Here is a 21,383-nt window from a genome sequence, read left to right on the forward strand (position 1 = left end):
GTGTATTGCGCAGAGGCGTGCCCCCAGGGTGCAAGTGGCCCCCATTATTGCTTCTGCCGGGAATGCGGGGGTGGGGGTTCCGAGGGGCGCCTCGAGGGCGGTGGAGCGACGCAACGTCCAAAGCCGGAGGTGGAGGGGAGGGCCGTGGAGAGAGACATCTTGGAGAGGCTGCGGAAGGGCAGAGGGCAGCGGCGGCCCAGTCTCCCGCCGCGGCCCGGCAGGGGTTAAGGCTGGAGCAGGGCGAGGGCGGGGGTGGACGAGGCGGGCAGGGGGAGGCAGGGGGAGGAGGCAGGGTCAGGCCGGGCGGCCCCGAGCTCCACCTCCGCCCCTCCCGCCGGCCCGGGCGCCGGGCGCCGCGCACGGCCACCCATGCCCTTATAAGGGCGGCCGTCGCCGGGGCAACGAGCGCCCGCCCCCAGCCCGCGGCGCGCGCCCCTGCCCCCGCCCCCCGGCCGCCCGGCGGATGGAACGTTGTGTGTCAAACCGGCCGCAGCGCGAGGCCCGGCGCGAGGGGTCGGTGGCGGCGGCGAGAACGAGGCTCGGGCTCAGGCGCAGGCCCAGGCCGGGCGGGCGCGGCCGCAGCGGGGGCGGCAGCTCGGGAAGCGCCAGCCGCGGCCCTGCAGGCCCCGCGCGGCCGCCCGGGGCGGGGGCCCCAGGGGCGCGGCGACCGGCCCCGGCGCGCGCCCGCCGCCCCTCCCCCGTGCCGCGGGCGGCCGTGCAACTTGCGGCCAAACTTTCCCCCCGGCCTCCCGCGCGCGGATGGCGGCCCGCTAAGTTGCCTGCAGCCCCCGGCCGAGCGGCGGCCAGGCCAGAGGGCGCCCCCTGCGCAGCCCGGGCCGGGCCATGGCCCGCGCGCCCCTGCCGGGGCCCCAGGGCGGCAGAGCGCGAGTCCCCGGGGCCCCCGGCCCGCGCCTCTAGCGTGCCCCCCCCGGCCCCGGGCCCTGCCCCGCGCACGCGTGGGAAAGTTGGCCTGGAACCGGCCCGACCAGTTCCGCCTGGGCGCGCGGACCGGCCGCAGGAAGTTGCTGCAAAACTTTTTTGGGGGGTGCAGTCGGTGCCCCCCCGCGCCTGGGCCGGATGCGCGCCGGATAGGGTCCCTCGGGCCGAGAGGGGTGCGCGGAGGGGGCGCCCCGGCCCCGCTGCTCTGGGGCTATGGCCATGGTGACCGGTGGCTGGGGCGGCCCTGGCGGCGGCGGCGACACGAACGGCGTGGACAAGGCGGGCGGCTACCCGCGCGCGGCCGAGGAGGACTCGGCCTCACCCCCTGGCGCCGCCAGCGACGCGGAGCCGGGCGATGAGGAACGGCCGGGGCTGCAGGTGGACTGCGTGGTGTGCGGGGACAAGTCGAGCGGCAAGCACTACGGCGTCTTCACCTGCGAGGGCTGCAAGAGCTTTTTCAAGCGGAGCATCCGGCGCAACCTCAGCTACACCTGCCGGTGAGCCCTTGTCCGTGCGCCGCCGCCGGGCCCCGGCCCTGGCCTGGACCGGGCCTGTGACCTGCTCGGTCACCTTGGGCCTGGCGCTGACCTTCCCTGGGCCTCCACTCCCTCTCTGAGGTAGGGTCACAGAGGTCCCTTTCCTTCTGCATTCCATTCCTGGGATTGTGTATACAGTCGGTGCTGTTTCCATGCAGGTCCCCCATCAGGTGGTCCCTTGCGGCTTCCGCCCCAGTTACACGCTCCTCCTTCCTCTCTCTTTTTCGGGAGAGGGGTCATCTCCGCGCGGGGAGGGGTTGGGGGTGCTGTCAGGAGTGGCAACCTAACCCCAGGGCATCGTTTCTCTTGGGGATCGCAGCGCGCGGGGGCCCTCGCGGGGATCGAACGTGGAACTTGGACTGTGGAGCTCGAAGCGTCCAGGGGCCATTGTCTGCGGCCGCGAGGATCGATACGGCGCGCCCTTGGGGTCAAATATCACTTCCAAAGTCGCCCTGGCCACCGAGGCGGCGGCGGGAGCGACGCTGGGCTGGCACAGGGCGGCCTCCTTCCCCTCGGCCTCCTTCGCATGGGGGTCCCTGCTGTGGGGTGGAGCTGGGTCTGCCCATCGAGGGGGAACCCCCCTGGGCTAACCCTGGGCCTTGGGTCACCGGAAGCTGCCGCTGGGAGGACTGGGAGGGCGGCTGGATCTGACTGCATCTGGGCTGCTCCTCAACCCCGGGCTAGAGTGGAGGCAGACCTGAGGCTCCTGGAAATCCCTGGAACTTCGATAGCTTTAAGACAGGGTGGGCGTGAGTGCTCCCAAGAAGGAGCCCTGGGCTGTCCTGGGTTGCAGTCCCCGCTGACAGGGCGTGGCCTTGCCAACCTCTCTGGTTGGTTCTGGGGCGTTAGATGCCCTGGAAAAGGTGCTGGGGTTGGGTGTCCACCCCTGGCGTCGCTCTCCCACCCCTTTTTGGTGAGCGTCAGTCTGCTGCATTGATAAGGCACTGCTCTGTTCCCCATGAACATGTATGGCTCTGCAGAGCCAATATGGGGAGTTCCATTTTCCAGATGGGCAGAACTGAGGCTTGGAGAGGTCCTGGCACCGGCCCTAGGGCAGGAGGAGGAGAGCCTGTGCCCCAGCTGGGGCTTAGCAGGGGGAACAGTGGGGCTGGGAAGAGGAACGTCCCCAGGGAGAGCTGCTGATGGAGGGCTTGTTGGCAAGGCCACCAGGCGGGGCAGCTGTGGCTGGAGTTTGGCCACAGGTCCAGGGTCAGGGCCTGTCTGGGGTGGCCATGTGTGGTGTATGTGGGGGCGGGGGGCTGGCGAGCTCTCTCCTCCAGCGCTAACTGGGCCAGCAAACTTTGGCCTCATTCTTGCTGCTGGAATAGCTGCCTGTTCTTTGGCTGGGTCTTTAGGGAGGGCAAGGGGGGCACTCAGGCGGTTTCGGGGTCCCAGGGGCTCCCTGAGGGCGGGGGCAGGGAGCACCAGGGCGGGGAAGGTGGTGGCATTGTTTGGGGCTGGCAGATTCTTCAGAAGCACTGCACTGTGTGACCTGGTGAAGTCACTGTCTCTCTCTGAGTCTCAGATTGATTCAGCAGAGTCTGGTCAGGGCTCAGCCTGGGGTGGTTCCCCAGAGAGATCCCAGCTCCAAGTGCACCCTCTTCTAGTCTGGAGGAGACACAGTGACACGCAGAGGCCCCCCGCCTGTGGTCTGGGCTCGGCCAGAGAAAGGGAGGAGTCTGGGGTTCCAAGAGGGAGCAAGGGGCTCTGCCTGAGGATCAGGGAAGGCTGCTTGGAGGGGGCCACAGAGGTGGCTTTGAAGCCTGAGGGGTTTGGCAGGTCGAGGGAGGTGATGAGTTCTCCTGCAGAGAGCGTGGCCCAGCACACACTTAGTGGCAGGTCCGGGGAGCGGTGTTGTAGAATATGGGCGTGGGAGAAGTTAGAGCCCGGGGGGCCTGAAATGCTGGACTGAGGATGACGGGGAGCCATGGAGAGTGTGCGAGCAACGGAGGGTTGTGATCAAATTGGACTGGAGGCCAGGAGTCCGGGGAGGAGGCTGAGTTGAGCCACAGAGTTGGGCAAAGCATGTGCTCTTTAGGTGAGATCACAGGCAGAACTTCCCATCTGGAAGGACAGGAGATCTCTCCTGACTCCACAGCTGGGGAAGTAGAGGCAGAAGATTCAGGGCCTCCCGTGAGGTCAGAGGGCCTTGAGCCAGGTCCCTGGCTGCCCACCTGACCACCCACCCCAGGCTTGGCCATTTCTACCGGGCTGCCCAGGACCCTCCCTCTGCCTGCTTGCTGGGCTTTGTTCTGGTTCTGCCTGAGCATTCTCTGCCCTAGCAGGGCCTCTTCTTGGGGACTCGGGCCGGGCAGGGAGCAGAGGCTTGGTCTCAGAGGCTGGTGCTGCGGCCCCGGGCCCTTGGAGGCCCCCCGGAGCCTCGGCTCTCCTAAACCTGCCATTGGGACCCCCCGCTAGGGTCTGGGTCCTGACGAGGTCCCCCAGCTGCCACCACCCCACCCCACCCCACCTCACCCCCTGGATTCCCTGGCTCGGGGCATGCCAGATATGAGCTGGCATCTCGCCTCACATTTCCAGACGGGGAACTGGTGGCGCCTGGGGAGAAGTGGCTACGCGAGGGTTGGGGCAGGGTCTGCAGCTGAGCCCTGTCTGGGTTTTCACTTGGTTGGGGGTTTCTCTCTGACTGTCTTTGGCACCCTCTGGTGCCCTCCTGGCATCCCAGGGGGGTCTGCCCCAGGCTGGGGTGTGGAGAGCTCCGAGGTGGGGGTGGAGAGAGAGACGGAGGGAGCACAGGGCCAGGGGCCAAGGGGAAAAGGTGCTGGGGACATGTGAAGAACACAGGCCTGAACCTTCCTGCTTGGGGCTGACCCTGGACGGGGAGCTCACTGCCTTGCAGGGTGGGGCCAGCTGGGAGAGGCAATAATGATCCCCCAAGGGCCACCCAGAGGAAGCTTCTCAGGCTTAGTTAGGAGTTGGAAGGTCCTCCCAGAGGAGGGGATGTGGGTGTGGGGTCTTAAAGGGGGTGACGGGCATTCATTCATTCATTCGTTCATTCATTCATTCGTTGGTGGTGGCATTGTGCTGGGCAGTAATGCCGGGCCCCACAGTGCTGTGACCCTGTAGAGGACGTTGGCCTGGCCCCTAGCCTCTCAGTCAACTCGCAGAGCCCTGCTTCCTGACTGTGCTCCTTCTCTGCTCTCACATTGCTCTTGGGACAGAGACCCCGCCCCGTAGCCTGAAAGTGACCAAGTTAAATGAAACTGTTTAGGTCTCCATGTTTTCAAATTTCCAACTTTTTGCTCTCTCCGATCATCTGGGGAACTTCTGTTCATCCTTCAAAACCCAGTTCCAACACGCCCTCCCTGGTGTGCTAATCTGCTTTGCCGCACACTCCTGTGCATCCGTCACCACCCACCCTGATTGTTCTTTCCTCTCTGCAAATCTGCAGACTTAGCCCCTGTGCCCCTTTGAGGTCACCTCCCCAGCCCAGGGGTGCCCCCAGTGGTGTTTCTCAGGTGCCTCCTTCATAGTGGCTCTGGGAGCAGGATGTGGGTGTCAAGGTGACCCTCACGGTGACCTCTGAGTGCCCGCAGGTCCAACCGTGACTGCCAGATCGACCAGCATCACCGGAACCAGTGCCAGTACTGCCGCCTCAAGAAGTGCTTCCGGGTGGGCATGAGGAAGGAGGGTGAGTTCCCGCCGGGGGCCTGGGAGCTGGGGAGGGCGGGCTCTGGCGCCCGCCAACCTCGTTACCCGCGGTCTGAGGTCCGGCCTTGCTGTGGCCTGGGCTGCAGGATCCAATTAGCCCCGGTGCCTGGTGGCTGCGGTGGGCGGGCGGGGACACGAGGGCACCCAGCCACCCAAGTCGGGACTGCTCTCTGGCCCCCGGCCCCTCCTCCCCGGCCCCAGAGGCAGGCTCCCTGGCCCTGACACCTTGGTGACCCCCGTGCCTGGCTACTGCTTTCTGAACAAGGATCTATTTTTTTTTTGATTTGCTTTTGTCCCCTACCCCCGCCCCCCCCAGCTTCGTGTTTGCCCAGGGCAAGAGCTCACCCGAGCAAGGCAAAGGGCAGCTTCCCTCTGCCTGACCCGGCACCACGGGAGCCAGAGGGAGGCCAGCCCCCTGTCCCTGCCCAGGACGTGGGCAGACACATACTGGGCAGCTGGGCCTAGAACTCAACCAGACACCCTTAGAATTCAAGTGGAGCCCAGAGACTTCCACAAGGAACCCCGGGGGCTCCGGGGCAGCATCCCCCTGCTGGGCTTCATGTCCCTGCCTGGACTCTCACTGCCAGGCTGGCAGTTCTTCCCCAGGTGTAACCTGAGTCTCTCCTGTTCTAAAGTTGGTTTCTTCTCTGCTGAGTCTCTGGGGAAGAAGCTGGGAATGGCTGCTCAGCGTCTTCCTCTTAAAACCATCTGATCACTGCCTTTGATCCTTTTAAGTTTGGGGCAACTCTCCTGCCCCCGCCCCACCCCCTACAACCTGGATTTTGCTTCCATTTGTCCATTTGACCTAAAATCCTGCTGTACTTAAATCAGAGCTTCAGATCGCCAAAGTCTCAGGGGTGGAAACGATCATAATCTCAGCTCATGCCCCAAAGCACAGTTCTATCTCAGGGCCTTTGCATGGGCTGATTCCTCTGCCTGGAGCCTTCTTCCCCCAGATACCTTCAAGTCTTCCTCCCTCACCTCCTTTACAGTGTGCTCAAACACCGTCTCCTCAGAGAAGCCCTCCTGATTACCCTTCACTGTTTCCCTTTATTTCACACCATCTGCCTTGCTCTCTGACTTACTTGCTCCCCCACCAGAATGTGCGCTCCCTGAGGCCAAGGGCTCCTGTCTATCTTGTTTTCTGACATATCCCTGGTGCCCATACCAGGACCTGGGACACAGCACGTGCTCGATAAATGTCTGTGGGCTTGAATGACTATCTGTTTAGGCCTTACTAAGTACCAAGCAAGTTAGTAGAGTCGCGCCTAATTCAGCGGTTGGTGTCAGCATCGCTATTATCATTGTCATCATTGGCATTTTACTGATGGGGAACTGCGCAGAGAGGGGAGGCCGTTTGCAGGGTCAGAGAGCAGTAGAGTTGTGGTTGGGACTTGAACGTGCACAGTCTGGGCTGAACTAGGAGGAGGAGGAAGCGCTGGTGCTCAGAGTGGGAACAGCAGGTGCAAAGGCCCTGAGGTGGGACCGTGACTGGGGGATGGAGGGATGGTGAGGTGGGGTTTAGAACCCAGTGAGCAGAGGGGGAAGGAGAAGCTCCCCCCATCCCTGAGAGCCAGGGGTCAAACTGGGATTCACTCTGGCCTCATCCAGCCATTCCCTTTTGACAGCTGATCCTGAGACTTAGAAGTCACACAGAGCAGGCTCAGCCCAAGGCCTTGCTTCCCCTCTGAGCTCTGCCAGCCCATGGCTCCCACCCACATCCCTTTCCCCATCTACTCTGTGGTGGGTTGACCAGAAGTTCATGGGCTGATGAGACAGGGCATGCCAGCTCATTCGAGTTCATTCATTAGTCTGCCTGGCACTGGGCCCACCCTGGCACAGGCTGGATGGGCATGCAGCCACTCCTCCTCCTCTGTGCCTCAGTTTCCCTCTGCCTATTCACTGGGTCACCGGGGACACTGACCAAGGCCAGCAGTGGATCCTCCTCCCCTCACAGCAAGGCTTGAGGCCGCTAATGTTTACTGAGCACCTACTGTGGGCCAGGACTCTGCACCCAGCACTGGGGTAGTGGGAGGGACCCAGATGTGAGACCTGCTCCTGAGGGCCGGCGGGGTGGGGCTGCGGGGTAGAGAAATGACCCCACCTCCACAGGTGAGGTCAGTGTCCCGCTGGTATTGATCACTTGTTTTAGGGATAGGCTGGCCTGGGGTCCCACGTCCTAGGAAGGTGCCCTCTCCCCAGCCTCAGTCTCACTTCTGGCCCCCCCATGATTGACAGATGGGGACATGATTGACAGGTCAGCCTCCATGGCTGCTGAGCAGAACTCACACAGTCCAGTGGGAGGGGCCAGATGTGAATTAAATTAGTCCTCCCCCAGTGGTCCAGGTTCCACCCGCCATGCTCCTTCTCTACCCCCAGATGGGGGTGGGGGTTGTGGCTGGCCCGGGCTCAGGCTGGAGGCCCTGGTCTCCCAGCAAGCTTGCGTCCATGGGCTGGGGTGGCGGGTCCAGGGAAAGGCTGGGCCTGGGGGCCTTGGAGGGGAGGGGCTGAGTGGCCCTCTAATGACTGTCTCCCCCCTTTATTCCTCTCTCCCCCCCGATTCCGGGTGCCCACTTTCCCCTTATTCCTTCCCTGCCCCTCTCTCTTCCTGACACCCCGCCCTCTCCTCTGGTCCTCCCCTGGCCGTCATTCCCTCTCCTGTGGCCATTTCCGCCGCTCCCCTCCCCCATCTCCTGCCCCCCCATCCCCTCTCCTCTCCCCCGTCTCCTGTCCTTTCCCCATTTCCTGCGTGGGGGGGGGCGCGCTCTTCCCTCCCCTCCGTGCTCTCCTCTCCCTTCCCTTCCCTTCCCTTCCCTCCCTTCCCTTCCCTTCCCTTCCCTTCCCTTCCCGTGCCCCTCTCTCCCCTCGCAGCGGTGCAGCGCGGCCGCATCCCGCACTCGCTGCCGGGCGCCGTGGCCGCCGCCTCCGGCAGCCCCCCGGGCTCGGCGCTGGCGGCGGCGGCGGGCGGAGACCTCTTCCCGGGGCAGCCGGTGTCGGAGCTGATCGCGCAGCTGCTGCGCGCCGAGCCCTACCCTGCGGCGGCCGGGCGCTTCGGCGCGGGGCCCGGCGCCGCGGGCGCGGTGCTGGGCATCGACAACGTGTGCGAGCTGGCGGCGCGGCTGCTCTTCAGCACGGTGGAGTGGGCGCGCCACGCGCCCTTCTTCCCCGAGCTGCCGGTGGCCGACCAGGTGGCGCTGCTGCGCCTCAGCTGGAGCGAGCTCTTCGTGCTGAACGCGGCGCAGGCGGCGCTGCCCCTGCACACGGCGCCGCTGCTGGCCGCCGCCGGCCTCCACGCCGCGCCCATGGCCGCCGAGCGCGCCGTGGCCTTCATGGACCAGGTGCGCGCCTTCCAGGAGCAGGTGGACAAGCTGGGCCGCCTGCAGGTCGACTCGGCCGAGTACGGCTGCCTCAAGGCCATCGCGCTCTTCACGCCCGGTGAGAGGCAGGCGCGCGAATGGGGGCGCCCTAGACCCTGCCCCGGCCCCCACGCCCCACCCTCAGCCGGCCACACCTGCGCCCTGAGCACGCTGAGGGGGGGCAGTGGAGGGAGGAGGTGACGGCGGTGATGCAGGACCCCAGAGTCCCTAAGAACTCGGGGCCCGGCCCCCCAGAGCTAAGGCTGGCTCTGGACCCGTGAGTCAGGTCCCCACAGCCTCTCCCCCTGATTCCCAGGCTCCCCGAGACCCCCAGCCGCCGCCCCTCATCAAGGTGCTGTTCTTGCTCAGTGAGCACTGACAGCAGAGTGAGGAGTGAGGGAAGGGGGGTTCCTGACACTTGGTTCTGGCCTCCACTCCTTGATCTCTGCCCTTCCTAAATCCTCTGACCCTCATGCGCCGAATTAGAGTTCTCTTCCTGCTCTCACGGGGGGTGCCAGGCAGAGGCGGCCCCACTCCGATTCCCGGGCCCCCAGACCTCGGACCAGGGCCCCCAACCTGCCTCCAGGGTGGCGTCCTGGCAGCTAGGGCTGCGCTAGGTGGGGGCGTGGCCTGGCGGCCCCTCCCGTCGAGGGGCGGGGCTCTCCTAATACCTCCCTTGCCTGTAGCGACTGGCCGGCGGCCAAAGCCCTACCTGGTTCCAGGGACTGGTGGCCGGCTGGCTCTGCGCTCCGGAAGGCGCCAGACCCCACGAGGCGTCTCCTTGGGGCCCGGGATGCAGGAACCAGACCCAGGCCTCTGGGAGGTGGCTTCCATCTGAGGAATATGTCTTTGCCCCTCCTCATTTCCCAGAAGCTTCTCTTTGCCTTCCACCTTCACTGGGCCCCATTCAGAGCTGTGCCGTTCACTCACAGCCAGGCCCCTCTGGGATGTCTGAATACCCACTCTGGGCTTTGCCTTCCCCCAGCCCCCGCTTCCCCTTGAGCTTGGGTAGAACTTGTCTTCCTGCCGCAGCCTCAGTCGGGGTCCTGTCCACCCTTGAGACATCACTGCCTGCACCCGTGTCGTTGTCCTCAGATCAGGCCCCCCCCTCGGTATCTGTAGGACCGACACTGCCTTAGATCTTCCCATTCGTGCCCCAGCTCCATATCCCACCTCCTGAGTGCCCCCTCCTTCCGTACCTACACTGAGTGGTGCCCCCAGGCACCCCTGGGGCCCTGCATCCTCCCACCACCTCCCACCCTTGTCTCACTTTACCCTTGTCCCCCCAGATGCCTGTGGCCTCTCGGACCCAGCACACGTGGAGAGCCTGCAGGAGAAGGCGCAGGTGGCCCTCACCGAGTACGTGCGGGCCCAGTACCCGTCCCAGCCCCAGCGCTTCGGGCGCCTGCTGCTGCGGCTGCCCGCCCTGCGTGCCGTGCCCGCCTCCCTCATCTCCCAGCTGTTCTTCATGCGCCTGGTGGGCAAGACGCCCATCGAGACACTGATCCGAGACATGCTGCTGTCAGGAAGTACCTTCAGCTGGCCCTACGGCTCAGGCCAGTGACCAGCCAGGGCCTGGGCGCCGCGGCCTGGTCTGGTGACCTCAAGGGATACGGAAGCCTGGGCCTCAAGGGGGCCCCCAGGCGGAGCACCCCAGCTTTTCTTCTCAGACTCTTGTTTTTTAAAGACTGTGAAATGTTTGTTTTTTCTGTTTTTCAAACGATCACAAAGCCAAAAAGAAACTGATCGTCTAGACTCCAGCTTTGTCCCCCCCGGAACCCCTGGCCAAGATGCGGGGTGGGACTGAGGGTCCAGTCCTGGGGAACTTGTGGGGACGGCCTCCCTGGTGTGGTGGACAGAAGCCTGGCATCTGGCCTGGAGGGGCGGCCGTAGCCAGGCCAGCGTGGGGTGCACAGGCAGAGCCTCTGGACATGTCATCCCCGGACACTGCCTGATGAATGAATGGAGGCCGACAATAAAGACATTTCCTACCTGCACGCCCCGTCATCCTTGGGAGGGGAGGGTGGGTGGAGGGCGCCCCACGGGGAGTACCCACTCCCAGCCGTCCAGAACGCCCACAGCCTGACAAGAGCCCTCCTTGTTGTTTGTGTTAAGCAGTTTTTGTGGGGAAACTGAGGCTGGGGGCAGGGTGTGGGGCTTGAGGTCAGGGGGTGAGTCCACAGGAGTTCAGCCCAGCAGATGACTAAGGTTCAAATTCAGGCTCTGGCCTAGGAGAGTCAGCCTCATAGACTGACATATGCCCTGGACCAAACACCTTATTGTTTTCTTTGGTTAGCCCTTAATCATGGTGTCTGGGCTCCAGTGTCCTCGGAGAAACATCTGGGGCTAGTTCTGTTGCATGCTCTCAGCCCAGACAGAGCCCTCCATTCTTCTGGCCACAGTGCTTCGTTCCTGGAGGCCCAGAGGTGGCCAGTGACAGACAGTGGCAGGATTTGAAACTAGGAGGATATAATCAAAGCAAAGCAGAGGCAAAAGATGCCTTTGGAGCCCCTGGATCAAGCCATACCTGGAACTCTCAGATGTTTCAGTTCCATGAGCCCAGACTTCCCCTTTTGCGCTTGAGCCAGTTTGATTTCTTCTCCCATGTAACTAAAAAACTCCTGACGGTTTCTGAGATTGGCATTTGGAAGGCAAGGACCTCTAAGGATAGACTTTGAAACATGGATTTAATGGAGTTGATATGGGGTGGTGCAGGTCACCAAGAACCCTGCCATCCTGGCCTCGGAAGTTTGTGCCCCAGCTCTGCAGTGGGAAGGGCACCTATGGGAGTCATGGCCAGGACTGTGGCTCCTGGAGGTGGGTAAAAAAGGCTGGGATGGGGGCTGGCCCAGTGGCGCAGTGGTTAAGTTCACACAATTTGCTTCAGCAGCCAAGGGTTTGCAGGTTCTGATCCCAGCCTATGCACCGCTAATCAAGCTACCATGAGGTGGCATCCCACATACAAAAAAAAAAAAAATGAAGAGGGGCACAGATGTTAGTTCAGGGCCAGTCTTCCTCAGCAAAAAAAAAAAAAAAAAAGGCTGGGATAGTGGTGGTGGGGTGGCACCTCTTGGTCCTGACTGAGGTCTTGCCAGGCAGAGACAAGCTGTCCATCAAAGATGCCCTTTTGAAGCAGAGAGAAGAACTTGGGTGTCACCCTGCAGTCAGGGCTGGCACTCAGCCCTGAAGGCAGTCCCAGGCCTCAAAATGCTCTCCCCATTAGCACTCCCAGCCTCCCACATGTCCATCTCGGAGGAGGCCTGGGAAGAGGGGGCGGTGGGGAGGGTTGGGGGGGTGAGGCTGCTTCCCGTGGAATGAAGGAGGGTCTCGTGGGTGCGCCCTGCACCCAGAAGGGGACTGGGTGCGAGTGGGATGGAGAGGCCGCAGGGCTCCTATTGGAGGCTGGACTGCCCTCTGCCCTGGGTCAGCATCTTCCAAGATGTCCTGTGGGTAAGTGAATATATGTCCACTCCAGTTGGGCTGGACACCAATGCTCCCTTTCTCAGATTCACAGGACATCTGAGGACTAGCAAGAACGTTCCGGCCCCCAGGCCGGAGTCTGGGATGTCTGTCCCGGCCTGACTGCCGACCTGCTTCTCCTACAAACTCTACCTGTACTGCCCCTGCAAGGAGACCTCTTGAGCCTCCTGGTTGTTAGACCCTGCGGTCCAGCCCTCTGTTATTGCTCTGCCGCACCTGGCCCAGGGCTGTCTTTCCCGGGGACAGGGACTCCACGAGGATGGATCCTGGACCGAGGCCTCTCTGGGACCCAGTGGCTGGCACTGCCTTCCCCGCCCGCAGTCTGCCTCCCTGTGGCTCCCCTGGGAGGCCAAGCCTCAAGGAGGGCAGCTGCTGGTCCACCATCACGTGGCCCCACCCACCCAGGGCCTGGCACTGGGTGGACACCAAAGGCCCCTCCCCCAGGCCCAGGCATGTGAACTGTGCTCCCATAGCGCCGGCATCAATCACGGGTCAGCCTGCAGCGCGGGGGAGAAGTGGAGGATGTGGGGGCCCATCTACCTGGGCTGGCGCAGGGCCTCCTGCAGGCTCCTGGGCTGAGCCCACCACCTCAGGCGGTCCCCAGCGTCGTGCCACATGAATTCTCCACAACGCGGCCCCACAAGACTCTAGGGCCCTCTGCCCGTCTCGCCCCCATTACTAGACCTGCAGAAACTCCTGGCCCCGGGGCTCCCCCACCCGACGCCCGGCCGAGGACGGGATGCTGGAGGTTGGCCCCTTAGCTTCCCACCAGAAAGCCACTTGACGCTCTTGGGGGAGAGGGAGCCCCCCTGGACAGACACGGGTTCACACCCCGCCCAGAGACCCTGGACAAGTCCCTTTCTCGGAAACTTGATTTTTTCTCTCTAGAAAATGGAAGAACAGATTTTTGGTGACAATGGAGTGAAATCATGAGTAGGTATTTAATAAATGTTTACTCCACTGGGATGGAAAGTTGGCCCTGCTTCCAGAGGACTGACTGAGACCTGGGGGCGCCATGGGGTCAGGGCTGTTGCTCCTGAAAAAGGTCCTGGGAGGGCTTCCTGGAGGAGGGGCCATCAGAGCTGAACCTCAAAGGCTGAGGCGTTTGCAATCAGGCAGGGGGCACAGCAAGGCTAAGGCCTGGAGCAGGGAGGAAAAGCCAGGCAGAGTGGGACCTCCACCCTGCTGTGCCCCTCTGCTTGCGTGCAGGACGCTCAGAAGTACACAGACCCCTTACTGTCTCCTTGGTCATCGAATTTATGGATCTGCATCTTGAGGTGCCTGAGTTTGCCCTTCAGGTAGCGGCAGCGAGCCTGCTTGTCCAGGAAGCTGGGGTCCTGGGCAGGGAGAGACCAGGGACGTCCTTGTGGCAGTCTGGCCTACAGCCCTCAAGTTATTCGATCTTTTGCCTTTTCCTCTCTGAGCTTATTTTCTTTCCTTGACACTGGGCACAAGTGTCCCCGTCTCACAGGAGGCTCAGGGGGGCAAAGGCCAGGCTGTGGGACTCAGGACGTGGGACTCACCGTCTCTTTCTTCTCAAATTCCCTCCAGACGCGGGCAGCGACACAGGCTTCCTTCTGCAAGCGGAGAAGGAAGAGGGGGGTCCAGGAAGGATGATACCCAAAAAGGGATGGGGAAACTGAGGCTCAGCTAGACAAAGTGACTCGTATAGGAGGACCTCAAGGACTGACCTTGGCCCATGTGCCACGGTGCCCGCCCAGCCCGGAGGAGGAAGAGGCCTGGAGATCTGGACCCAGGGGGTGTCCCAGAGGCCAGGGTCCGGCCACCCGGAAGGGCTGTGGGGCAGGTGTTTCCAGCTGGTTGCTGACCTGGCTTCGGGGCGGGGGCAGTGAGTTCAGCAGGGCCTCCAGCTGCTGGAGCTTGGCCTGTGCAGAGCCCACCTCCTGCTGGAGCTCCAAGAACTCTGTGTACTGGTCCTGGAACACTGCTGCATAGCGGCTCCGCTCCCTCTCACTGCTCACTGGTGGATACTTACTTTGGGATTGAAATGGGGTCAGAGTGTGAGTATAAAGAGCCCCTGCCTGTCCCCCATCAGTGTAATTTGTTTTTCTTTGCCCATGCTGGTCTCCCTGCCCAAAATGCCCTTTTTCTGTTTTTACTAGTTGGTAAACTCTTATTCACTTGTTAAAACCCCAGCCTCAGTGCCCTTTCCCTGTTCCCAAGCATCAGGAACCACATAGGGGACACTCACAGCTCATAGTCGGGCACTGGGTGGGGCCTGGGCATATGCCTCTCAGGGATGGTTCCAGTAGACTTCTTGGGGCCCAGAAGGGCCCAGGAGGGCAGCTCATCCTCAAATACAATCTTCCTGGGCCTTGCCCTGTGGGCCCCTGGCTGGGGCTGGCACAGAGGGCGGCGAGCGCTGGTTTCGAGTCGCTGCAGACGCCGTAGGAATCATGGTTTGGAGTTAACGAGAGAATCGGGAAGCCGGGATCCCTCAAACTGGGGGAAAATGAAGCCTCGGCCTAGGCTCGGCCTGGGGACCTTCCTCTCGTTCAGACTCACCGGGGGCCCAGGGCCGGGCGGGAGGGTCTGCAGGGCCCTCGGGGAGCCGGGGGTCTCCGGGGGCTTCCGGGCGGGCATCGGTCTCGGGGGGCAGCCGCTCGGGCGTCCCCGGGGCGGCGGGCGGCTGCTGCGCGGGGCGTGGTGGCCCGCGCGTGGCGGGCGTGGTCGGCGGGCGGCCTGCGGACACGGAGGACGACGCGCCTGGAGGCGGGCCCGGAGCCGCCAACCCTTCTCCAGAAGCCGCCCGCGCCTTCTCCAGCTCCACCTCTATTTGCATAGACGCACGCGATTGGCCCTCAGGGCGCCCCGCCCCTGGCTGCGTAACCCGGAAGGGCGCTATGCAAATGAGCCGCGACGTGCCGGACTGGCTCACGTTAACCCCTGCGCTGCCGCAGCCTCGCCCGCTGGGGCGCGCGGAGCCCTCGGACACCGCCCCGAGAAACCCCCCGGGACCTCCGTCCCGGCTGCGGGCCGCACGGACCGCTCCCGCCCGGGGTCACCTGTCCCAGCGTCCGAGGCTCCGAGCCTGGGTCCGCTCCCGGAGAGGCGCCGGAGTCCGGGCTGTGCATTAACTGCAAGATTGGACCCAACTGGCGGGGTCGGGCGCAAGGCGGGGGCGGGGCCTGGAGGGATGGGGCGTGGTTGGCGGAGCGGGGGCGGGGCCTGGCCATAGCGAAAGCGGACCCACACCCTTGAAGCCAGGTTCGCGTGGGGCGGAGACTGAGACCTGCTGTGTGTTTGGGGCCGGCGACTCAACGTCTCTGACTCTAAATTTGTCTGAAAAGCCGCTGGTTTTGGCGAACTTGCACTTATCTATTTGCTCAGCAATTATATATATGGTTTTTTCCTGAAAAAAAATTTATTTTGAGGAAGATTGGCCCTGCGCTGTTGCCAATCTTCCTTTTTTTTGTTTTCTTTTTTCTCCCCAAAGCCCCAGTACATAGTTGTAGTATTATAGCTCTTCTGTGGGGGCCGCTGCCTCACCTTGGCTCCATGAGTGCTGTAGGTCCGCGTCTGGGATCTGAACTGGCGAACCCCAGGCCGTGGAAGTGGAGCGTGTGAACTTAACCACTATGCCACTGGGCGGGCCCCAGCAATTATATTTTTAAAATATTTGATTAATCACCTGAGCCTTGTTTAGAGAATTCAAACACTAGAAATGACGCGTAGGGCAAAAGTGAATTTCTCACCCACTCCTGGCCCCAGAGGCAGCAGCTAATTGTGTCTCCTTCTGGAAAGATCTTAATTAAATGACAAGCAAATATAAATATTTTCCTCACTACAGACAACTCTGCAAAAAGTATTCACATGCAAATTTCTTTGGCCACTTGTGGGAGAATTATGTCGGATAAATCCCTAGAAGTGTAATTCCCTGGGCAAAGGAAACTGTGCATTTTAATTTGGAAAGGTACTGTCGAGTTGTTCTTCAGTGAGGTCATGCCATTGATGTTCTGACCAGCAGAGACAAATGCTGGTTTTCCCACAACCTTTGCAACCCCGATGTTATCAGTTCCCCACAAGCGTATTTTCGAAGTTTTACATCTTGCCTAATCTGGTGAGTGAAAAAGTTTAGAAACCATTTATATTTCTTTTCTTGCTTATTTCCTGCAACTCTTTCTTTCTTGTTGATTTTTAGGAGATCTTCATATATTGAGGAAGTTAGTTTACTCAGGTAGTATGTCTTTTTGGCTGCTATTATAAGTTAGATCTTCCAATATATTTTGCAGTGCTTTTTTTTTGCCTATAGGAAACTAATTTAAATATTCATTAAGTTCCTTGCCAGTTTACTGATTCTCCTACTGGAATAGCTTTTCAGTTGGTTTACTTGGGTCTTTCATATAGACAGTTGTATCATCTGCAAATAATTTTGCCTCTTTTCTTACTTTCCAATCTCATTTCTTTTTGTCCAGTTGCATCGACTAGCACCTCTAGACTGTGGAATCACTGGGAAGGTGGGTGGACCTTGGGCATCCCTCCCCCTTCCTCACTTTGATGGCAGAACTTCCAGTATTTGCCCATTAAACTCAAGGCTGTCTTTAGCTTGAGATTTTTCAGTTAAATGAGGAAAATATCCATCTATTCCTTATTGTTTATTAAGAGATGTTGAGTAACAGATGCTGAACGGTACAAAGTCCCATTTCACCCTCTAGACCCTGCCTACGATTTTGTTTTCTGATGCCTTAATGTAGCTATTGACAGGCTTCCTAAAACTGCACCATCTTGGCATCTCAGATGTCAGCCTTCTTCTGATCTGTTTTTTAAAAGTTGCCACTAGAGCTTACAGAAAGCTCTATCTGGTGGTTTTGCACCTGAGCTGATGGGGTCCCACAGTGCCCGCTCACCCTCCGAGCCTGTGACAGACACCCCCATGCACCTGTCCCCTGCCCACCCTCCCTCACTGCGCTCCCTCAGTCACCCATCATGGGCTTTGCCACACTGTCTGGAGTGGGGTAAGCCCAGGACCAGTGGCTCTCCTGGGACTCCCACTCCACTTCCAGGGTCCCAACTCCAGTGCCCAGCCAGTTCTCATCTGAAATGATCAGACTATGACCTGGGCAGGGTAGGGCCTCCACAGACCCTCAGGTGTTTGGCGAATGACTGGGTGAAGGCTCTGTGGTTTCCTGAGAGCTGTGGCGGGGCTAAGACCTGTCTCTGAATTATCACCTTTAATCCCAAGGAAGGCCCAGCACCGATACCTCCTCCTCCAGGCTGACCTCCAGGCATGGCCCCACTCTGACCCTACAGGGCTGAAGGCATTGAGTTTGGCTTCCACTATACCAGACTGGGGGCTCCTGGGGCTTCTTGGGGCCCGGCCTTGTCCATTGTGGGGTGGTAACAGGGGGAAATAGGGGAGGGGGATGCTGAGTCACTACCCTCCTCCCAGCCTGACCTTCTTCCTCCCCGGCTCATGCAGTCTCTGTGCCTCTTGAGAACCTCCAAAGACCCTCCCATCTTGTTGCCCACCCCAAAGGGCAACCCTGGACAGGGTGGAGGGCAGACAGAGGACAGATGGACAAGGGGGGCTGGGCCAGGTCTTTATTTGAGTTTGGGCATGATCCGGATGAAGAGGATCATGCTGATGAAGATGAAGCAGACTATAATAAGCATGGCCCAGAGCAGCCAGTTGACCGACTTCTGTGTGTGCTGCTCCAGCCGCTCTGATTCTGTCTTCAGCTTCTCCAGGTTCTGGTCAGCCATCTTGAGTGAGTGTGACAGGGTCTGCAGGTGAGGTGGGGAGAGCATCAACAGGACTGGGGCCAAGTGTGGCCTCTCCCTACCACCCTGCAGCAAGTCTGCACCTCTCGGCCCTTGTTGGTGCTGTTTCCTCTGCTGAGAATGCCATTCTTGCTTTCTACCAAACTCCAGCCAGCCAAGCCCCAGCCACAATGCCCCTCTGCTGGGAAACCTTCTCTGATGCCCCAGGACAGAGGCTGCAAAGCTCCCACACTCCTCACACCTGGTTGTCCTTCTTGATGACACTCTGGGCGGCCAGTGTGTTGGTCTTGAGGCTCCGGGCCAGGCCTAGCATCTCCTCTGCCAGCTTCTCCTGGAGGTCCTGGTGTCGCTGCAGGATGAGGTCTAACTCGGCTGCCGACTGCTTTTCATTTCCTGGCCTGGGCCCTGCCACCCCACTGACCCCACACATGGGTGGGCAGGTGGGCACGAGGTGGGGTGGGGGAGGGGAAGAGACCAACACGTTCCCAAGGAGCCCAGAGGTTATAGCTCCGGCCACTGCCCTGCTTGGGGCTCAGTTACCCCTTCTTTGCTCTGGCTTCTGGGAACAGCACCCCCAGAAGTGGCTTCTGATGGGCGGTTTAGATGCTCATGGTGGCGCCTCAGGGGCCCAAGGCTCGTCCAGCCCCCCGCCCCCCAGTGCTGCCCAAGGGCAGAGGACACTCACCTTCTCTTCCGCACGTCCAGCTCGGGCTCTGCAGGGAAACAGGCCCGGCAGAAACGAGAGCGGGTTGCTTTCCTGTTGACCAGCCTCCTGGCCACTGCCCGTCACAGGCCTGCCACTCACAATGCCCTTTCCAGTCCTGTCTGCTGCCTGCTGGGCTCCTGACCATGCCTCAAAGCTCGAGCTCAAACGCGCTCTCTTCTAGGGGGTTCTCCCCCGGCCCCAGGTCCCTCCCTGCAGCCTAACTTTGGCCCGTGGGCTGGGAGTTTCCAGCTTTGCTTCCTCTGGGGGCCACCTCCTCTGTCCTAGCCCCCACTCCAGGCATAACTCAGTAACACCCCCAGGGACACTCTGCCTGGGCTGTGGGAGTGAGGCCAGGCACCAGGGATGGGGGCAGCAAGGACACATGTCTGGTCCCAGGCAGCTGGGCCTCAAGTCCTGTTCTGCTCAGGCCGACTCACCTCCAGAAAAGTCCTGTGGCAAAAAGGGAGAGCATGAAGTCACCCACTTTGTCATGCCCCTAAACCTGTCCTTTCTGCTCGCAGACACTCCCCACCCACAGTCAGAGCCCTGGGGAAGTCTCATGACCTCTGAGCCTGTTTTTTAGTCTATAAATCAGTAACAACAGCTCCTGTTGTATAATTTTATTTATTTATTTATTTTTTCCCCCAAAGCCCCAGTAGATAGTTGTATGTCATAGTGCACATCCTTCTAGTTGCTGTATGTGGGACTTGGCCTCAGCATGGCAGGAGAAGCGGTACGTTGGTGTGCGCCCGGGATCCGAACCCGGGCCGCCAGCAGCAGAGCGCAAGCACTTAACCGCTAAGCCACCGGGCTGGCCCAACAGCTCCTGTTGTGAAGGGTTTACCTGATCCACGTAAAGTGCTCAGAAATACACTTATCCTGTTTTACAGATGAAAACATTTGTCTTAACCGGACACGTCATTTTTGCCTTGTACCCGACTCCTGTTCATCTATCAAGCCCTGATGGCCCAGGGCAGAGGCTATTGGGCTCCTTAGGGTCCCTGCACCTGACAGTATTTGTTGTTCTGGCCAGCCCCAGGCCCTGAACTCCTGTCGCTGACCAAAGGGCCCTCAGGGACCAGGAGAGCGTCCTACCGCACCCAGCAGCTCATCCCGCATCTCGCTGGTGTACCGGGCCCGTGACTGCAGATGCACTGTCTTCGTGGCAGGTATCCGCTCCCGGGCTGTGGTGGGCACGCGGCCAGGGGCCAGGAACTGGTTGGCTAGTGCCTTGTCGGAGGAGGAGGTCTGAAGAAGAGGGATGAGGGGTCACCAGAGGGGCAGGTCCTGGGGGTGAGGAGGGCTGAGGAGGCGGCCGGCCCCGCTCACCAGCTTCTCTGCCTGCAGCATCCCCTTCAGAAAATCCACCTTGCGGGCATACTCATTGATCACCTCGGAGGCCGGTTTGCTGGAAGGCGAGAAGAGGACAAAGAAAACCTGCCCACAGTCCCAGTTCAGGGAAGGGTCCAGCAGGGACCGGAGCCCAAGGCTCTACCCCCACCCCGGATTTGAAACCCCAGTGGCTGCCGGCACTCACCTCGCCTGGGCTTTCAAGGCCTGCAGCATGTCCTCGAGGGCTCCCACGTACTGGGGAGAGACAGCGGAGTGTCAGCCCGGTCCCCCACCCCCCACTTCTTCCCATCCTGCTCAAAGGGGCCAGAGCCAGCAAGGGGCGGGGCTCGGAAGTGGGAGGGGCCAAGCGTTAAGGAGGCGTGGCCAGCGGAACCCCAGAGACGGGAGCTGCAGGTGGTCGTAGCGGAGCCGACCGGAAGGGGCGTGGCCAGGGTGGCTGTTGGGGCAGGGGAGTCGGAACCGGTGGCCGCCAGCTCCGGGCCCACTGTCCCGGAGTCAGGCTCTACGCTGCCCCGCGGGCTTCTCCCACCTTCTCCAGACGCCACTCGTCCAGGTCCCTCTTCTCCGCTGCCATCGCCTCGCAGCGGCACAGCAGCCGCACCAAGTTGAGCTCCAGCCTCGACGCTGCCATCACCCCCACGGTGCTACCTCGCCCCTTCCGCCGGCGCCATCTTAAGAGATGGCGGAAGTGCCTTCATTTGGCTTCCTTCCGGTTGGATGAGCTCAGCTCGCTCGCCGTTCCATCTTTCTTTGGGGTGGCAGTAATGTTTTATTTCAAGGAGAGGCGCCATCCTCGTCCATAGTTACTCAGGGCTGAATCGCCTGCTTTTCCTCCAGAGCATCTTATCCCTCAGGAATGGTTGAAAGGACCAGGTCCTGCGGTTTCAGGCTCACGTACAACGTGTCCTTTGCTCATTCCTTTCCCCCTGCTCAAAGTGCCTCCCCCACACCCACTGCTGCCTGGATTCTTCCCACACTGAGGTTTCGCGCATCCGGCCAGCCTTCCCCGACTTCTTCCGGGGGAGAGGCCCTGGCCTGGCTTAGGGGCCCATCCAATCTTCTGCGGTTGTGAGCTTCCGGGCGCCAGACTCCGTCCCCCGCTGTTTCTGGGCCTGTTTCCTCCCTTGGGGAATGGGGAGTGGGACAGTGCCTGTCTCAAGGGGCACACGAACTAGCCCTGCGAGCAGGAGGCGGGGCCGGGTCACCCCTAACGTTCAGACCCCCGTGAAGAGAAGCCAGTTCCAGCCCACCCAGGTCCCCAGGAAGCCGAGGCCAGTCCCACGAGCCCCGCTCCTGGAGTGGACGCGGTGAGGATGGAGGCTTCACGGGATCGGAGCCTGGCATGCAGCCCTCAGGACACCGGTGTCCCGGTCACACTGGTGTGCCTAATGTCCTCGCAAAGTACCACGGAGGAGGCCAAACCCAGGATGGATAAAGGGGGCTCCAGAGGCAGATGGGCAGGGTCTGAACCCCAGCCCCACCCCACCGCACCTGTGTGGTCTTGGACAAGCCCCCAACCCTCTGGCATGTGCCGTCTGGACTCAAGTTCTTCACGGTCCCCTGACCCCACCCTCACAGGCCCCACCTGCGAGCCACGTCCCC

The 21,383-nt window shown here is 61.2% G+C and overlaps 3 protein-coding genes across 5 annotated transcripts; 1 reads left to right on the forward strand and 2 right to left on the reverse strand.

Annotated features, from left to right (window-relative positions):
* Positions 1-648: 648 nt before the first annotated feature.
* On the forward strand, positions 649-10,203 carry NR2F6 (nuclear receptor subfamily 2 group F member 6). 2 transcript variants are annotated; one of them, XM_004422985.3, is made up of 4 exons: positions 649-1,436; positions 5,030-5,124; positions 8,016-8,579; positions 9,790-10,203. In XM_004422985.3, the coding sequence occupies exons 1-4, from the start codon at positions 1,153-1,155 to the stop codon at positions 10,062-10,064; spliced, it is 1,218 nt and encodes a 405-aa protein (XP_004423042.1). In that variant the 5' UTR covers positions 649-1,152; the 3' UTR covers positions 10,065-10,203. The 2 variants fall into 2 exon arrangements, with proteins under 2 accessions (XP_004423042.1, XP_014637245.1); XM_014781759.2 differs by lacking the exon at positions 5,030-5,124.
* On the reverse strand, positions 10,188-15,102 carry OCEL1 (occludin/ELL domain containing 1). Of its 2 annotated transcripts, none has more exons than XM_087443617.1 (6): positions 15,007-15,102; positions 14,507-14,683; positions 14,193-14,377; positions 13,810-13,975; positions 13,504-13,557; positions 10,188-11,944 (listed from the first exon to the last, which is right to left on the reverse strand). In XM_087443617.1, exons 1-6 carry the CDS (start codon positions 15,073-15,075, stop codon positions 11,720-11,722), a joined length of 876 nt encoding a protein of 291 aa, XP_087299743.1. In that variant the 5' UTR covers positions 15,076-15,102; the 3' UTR covers positions 10,188-11,719. The 2 variants fall into 2 exon arrangements, with proteins under 2 accessions (XP_087299743.1, XP_014637247.1); XM_014781761.2 differs by lacking the exon at positions 10,188-11,944 and adding an exon at positions 12,903-13,317.
* A 2,425-nt stretch (positions 15,103-17,527) lies between these two features.
* Positions 17,528-20,440, reverse strand: USE1 (unconventional SNARE in the ER 1). Its single transcript, XM_004422988.3, has 8 exons — positions 20,311-20,440; positions 19,966-20,015; positions 19,758-19,836; positions 19,524-19,676; positions 18,866-18,878; positions 18,408-18,435; positions 17,964-18,138; positions 17,528-17,725 (listed from the first exon to the last, which is right to left on the reverse strand). Exons 1-8 carry the CDS (start codon positions 20,410-20,412, stop codon positions 17,543-17,545), a joined length of 783 nt encoding a protein of 260 aa, XP_004423045.1. The 5' UTR covers positions 20,413-20,440; the 3' UTR covers positions 17,528-17,542.
* Between the last annotated feature and the right edge of the window lie 943 nt (positions 20,441-21,383).

This window comes from Ceratotherium simum, chromosome 18 (assembly GCF_057802395.1).
Source record: "Ceratotherium simum simum isolate JZ-2026a chromosome 18, ASM5780239v1, whole genome shotgun sequence".
NCBI lineage: Eukaryota > Metazoa > Chordata > Mammalia > Perissodactyla > Rhinocerotidae > Ceratotherium > Ceratotherium simum.

Coding starts and splice junctions, on each gene's coding strand:
- NR2F6 (XM_004422985.3), top strand. CDS start 1,153: ATGGCCATGGTGACCGGTGGCTGGGGCGGCCCTGGCGGCGGCGGCGAC. Junction 1,437..5,029: donor AACCTCAGCTACACCTGCCG/GTGAGCCCTTGT, acceptor GAGTGCCCGCAG/GTCCAACCGTGACTGCCAGA. Junction 8,580..9,789: donor CATCGCGCTCTTCACGCCCG/GTGAGAGGCAGG, acceptor TTGTCCCCCCAG/ATGCCTGTGGCCTCTCGGAC.
- OCEL1 (XM_087443617.1), bottom strand. CDS start 15,075: ATGCACAGCCCGGACTCCGGCGCCTCTCCGGGAGCGGACCCAGGCTCG. Junction 14,378..14,506: donor CGCCCGGCCCTGGGCCCCCG/GTGAGTCTGAAC, acceptor CGGCGTCTGCAG/CGACTCGAAACCAGCGCTCG. Junction 13,558..13,809: donor TGCCCCCGCCCCGAAGCCAG/GTCAGCAACCAG, acceptor CTCCGCTTGCAG/AAGGAAGCCTGTGTCGCTGC.
- USE1 (XM_004422988.3), bottom strand. CDS start 20,412: ATGGCAGCGTCGAGGCTGGAGCTCAACTTGGTGCGGCTGCTGTGCCGC. Junction 19,837..19,965: donor GCCTTGAAAGCCCAGGCGAG/GTGAGTGCCGGC, acceptor CTCGCCTTCCAG/CAAACCGGCCTCCGAGGTGA. Junction 19,677..19,757: donor TGCTGCAGGCAGAGAAGCTG/GTGAGCGGGGCC, acceptor CCTCTTCTTCAG/ACCTCCTCCTCCGACAAGGC.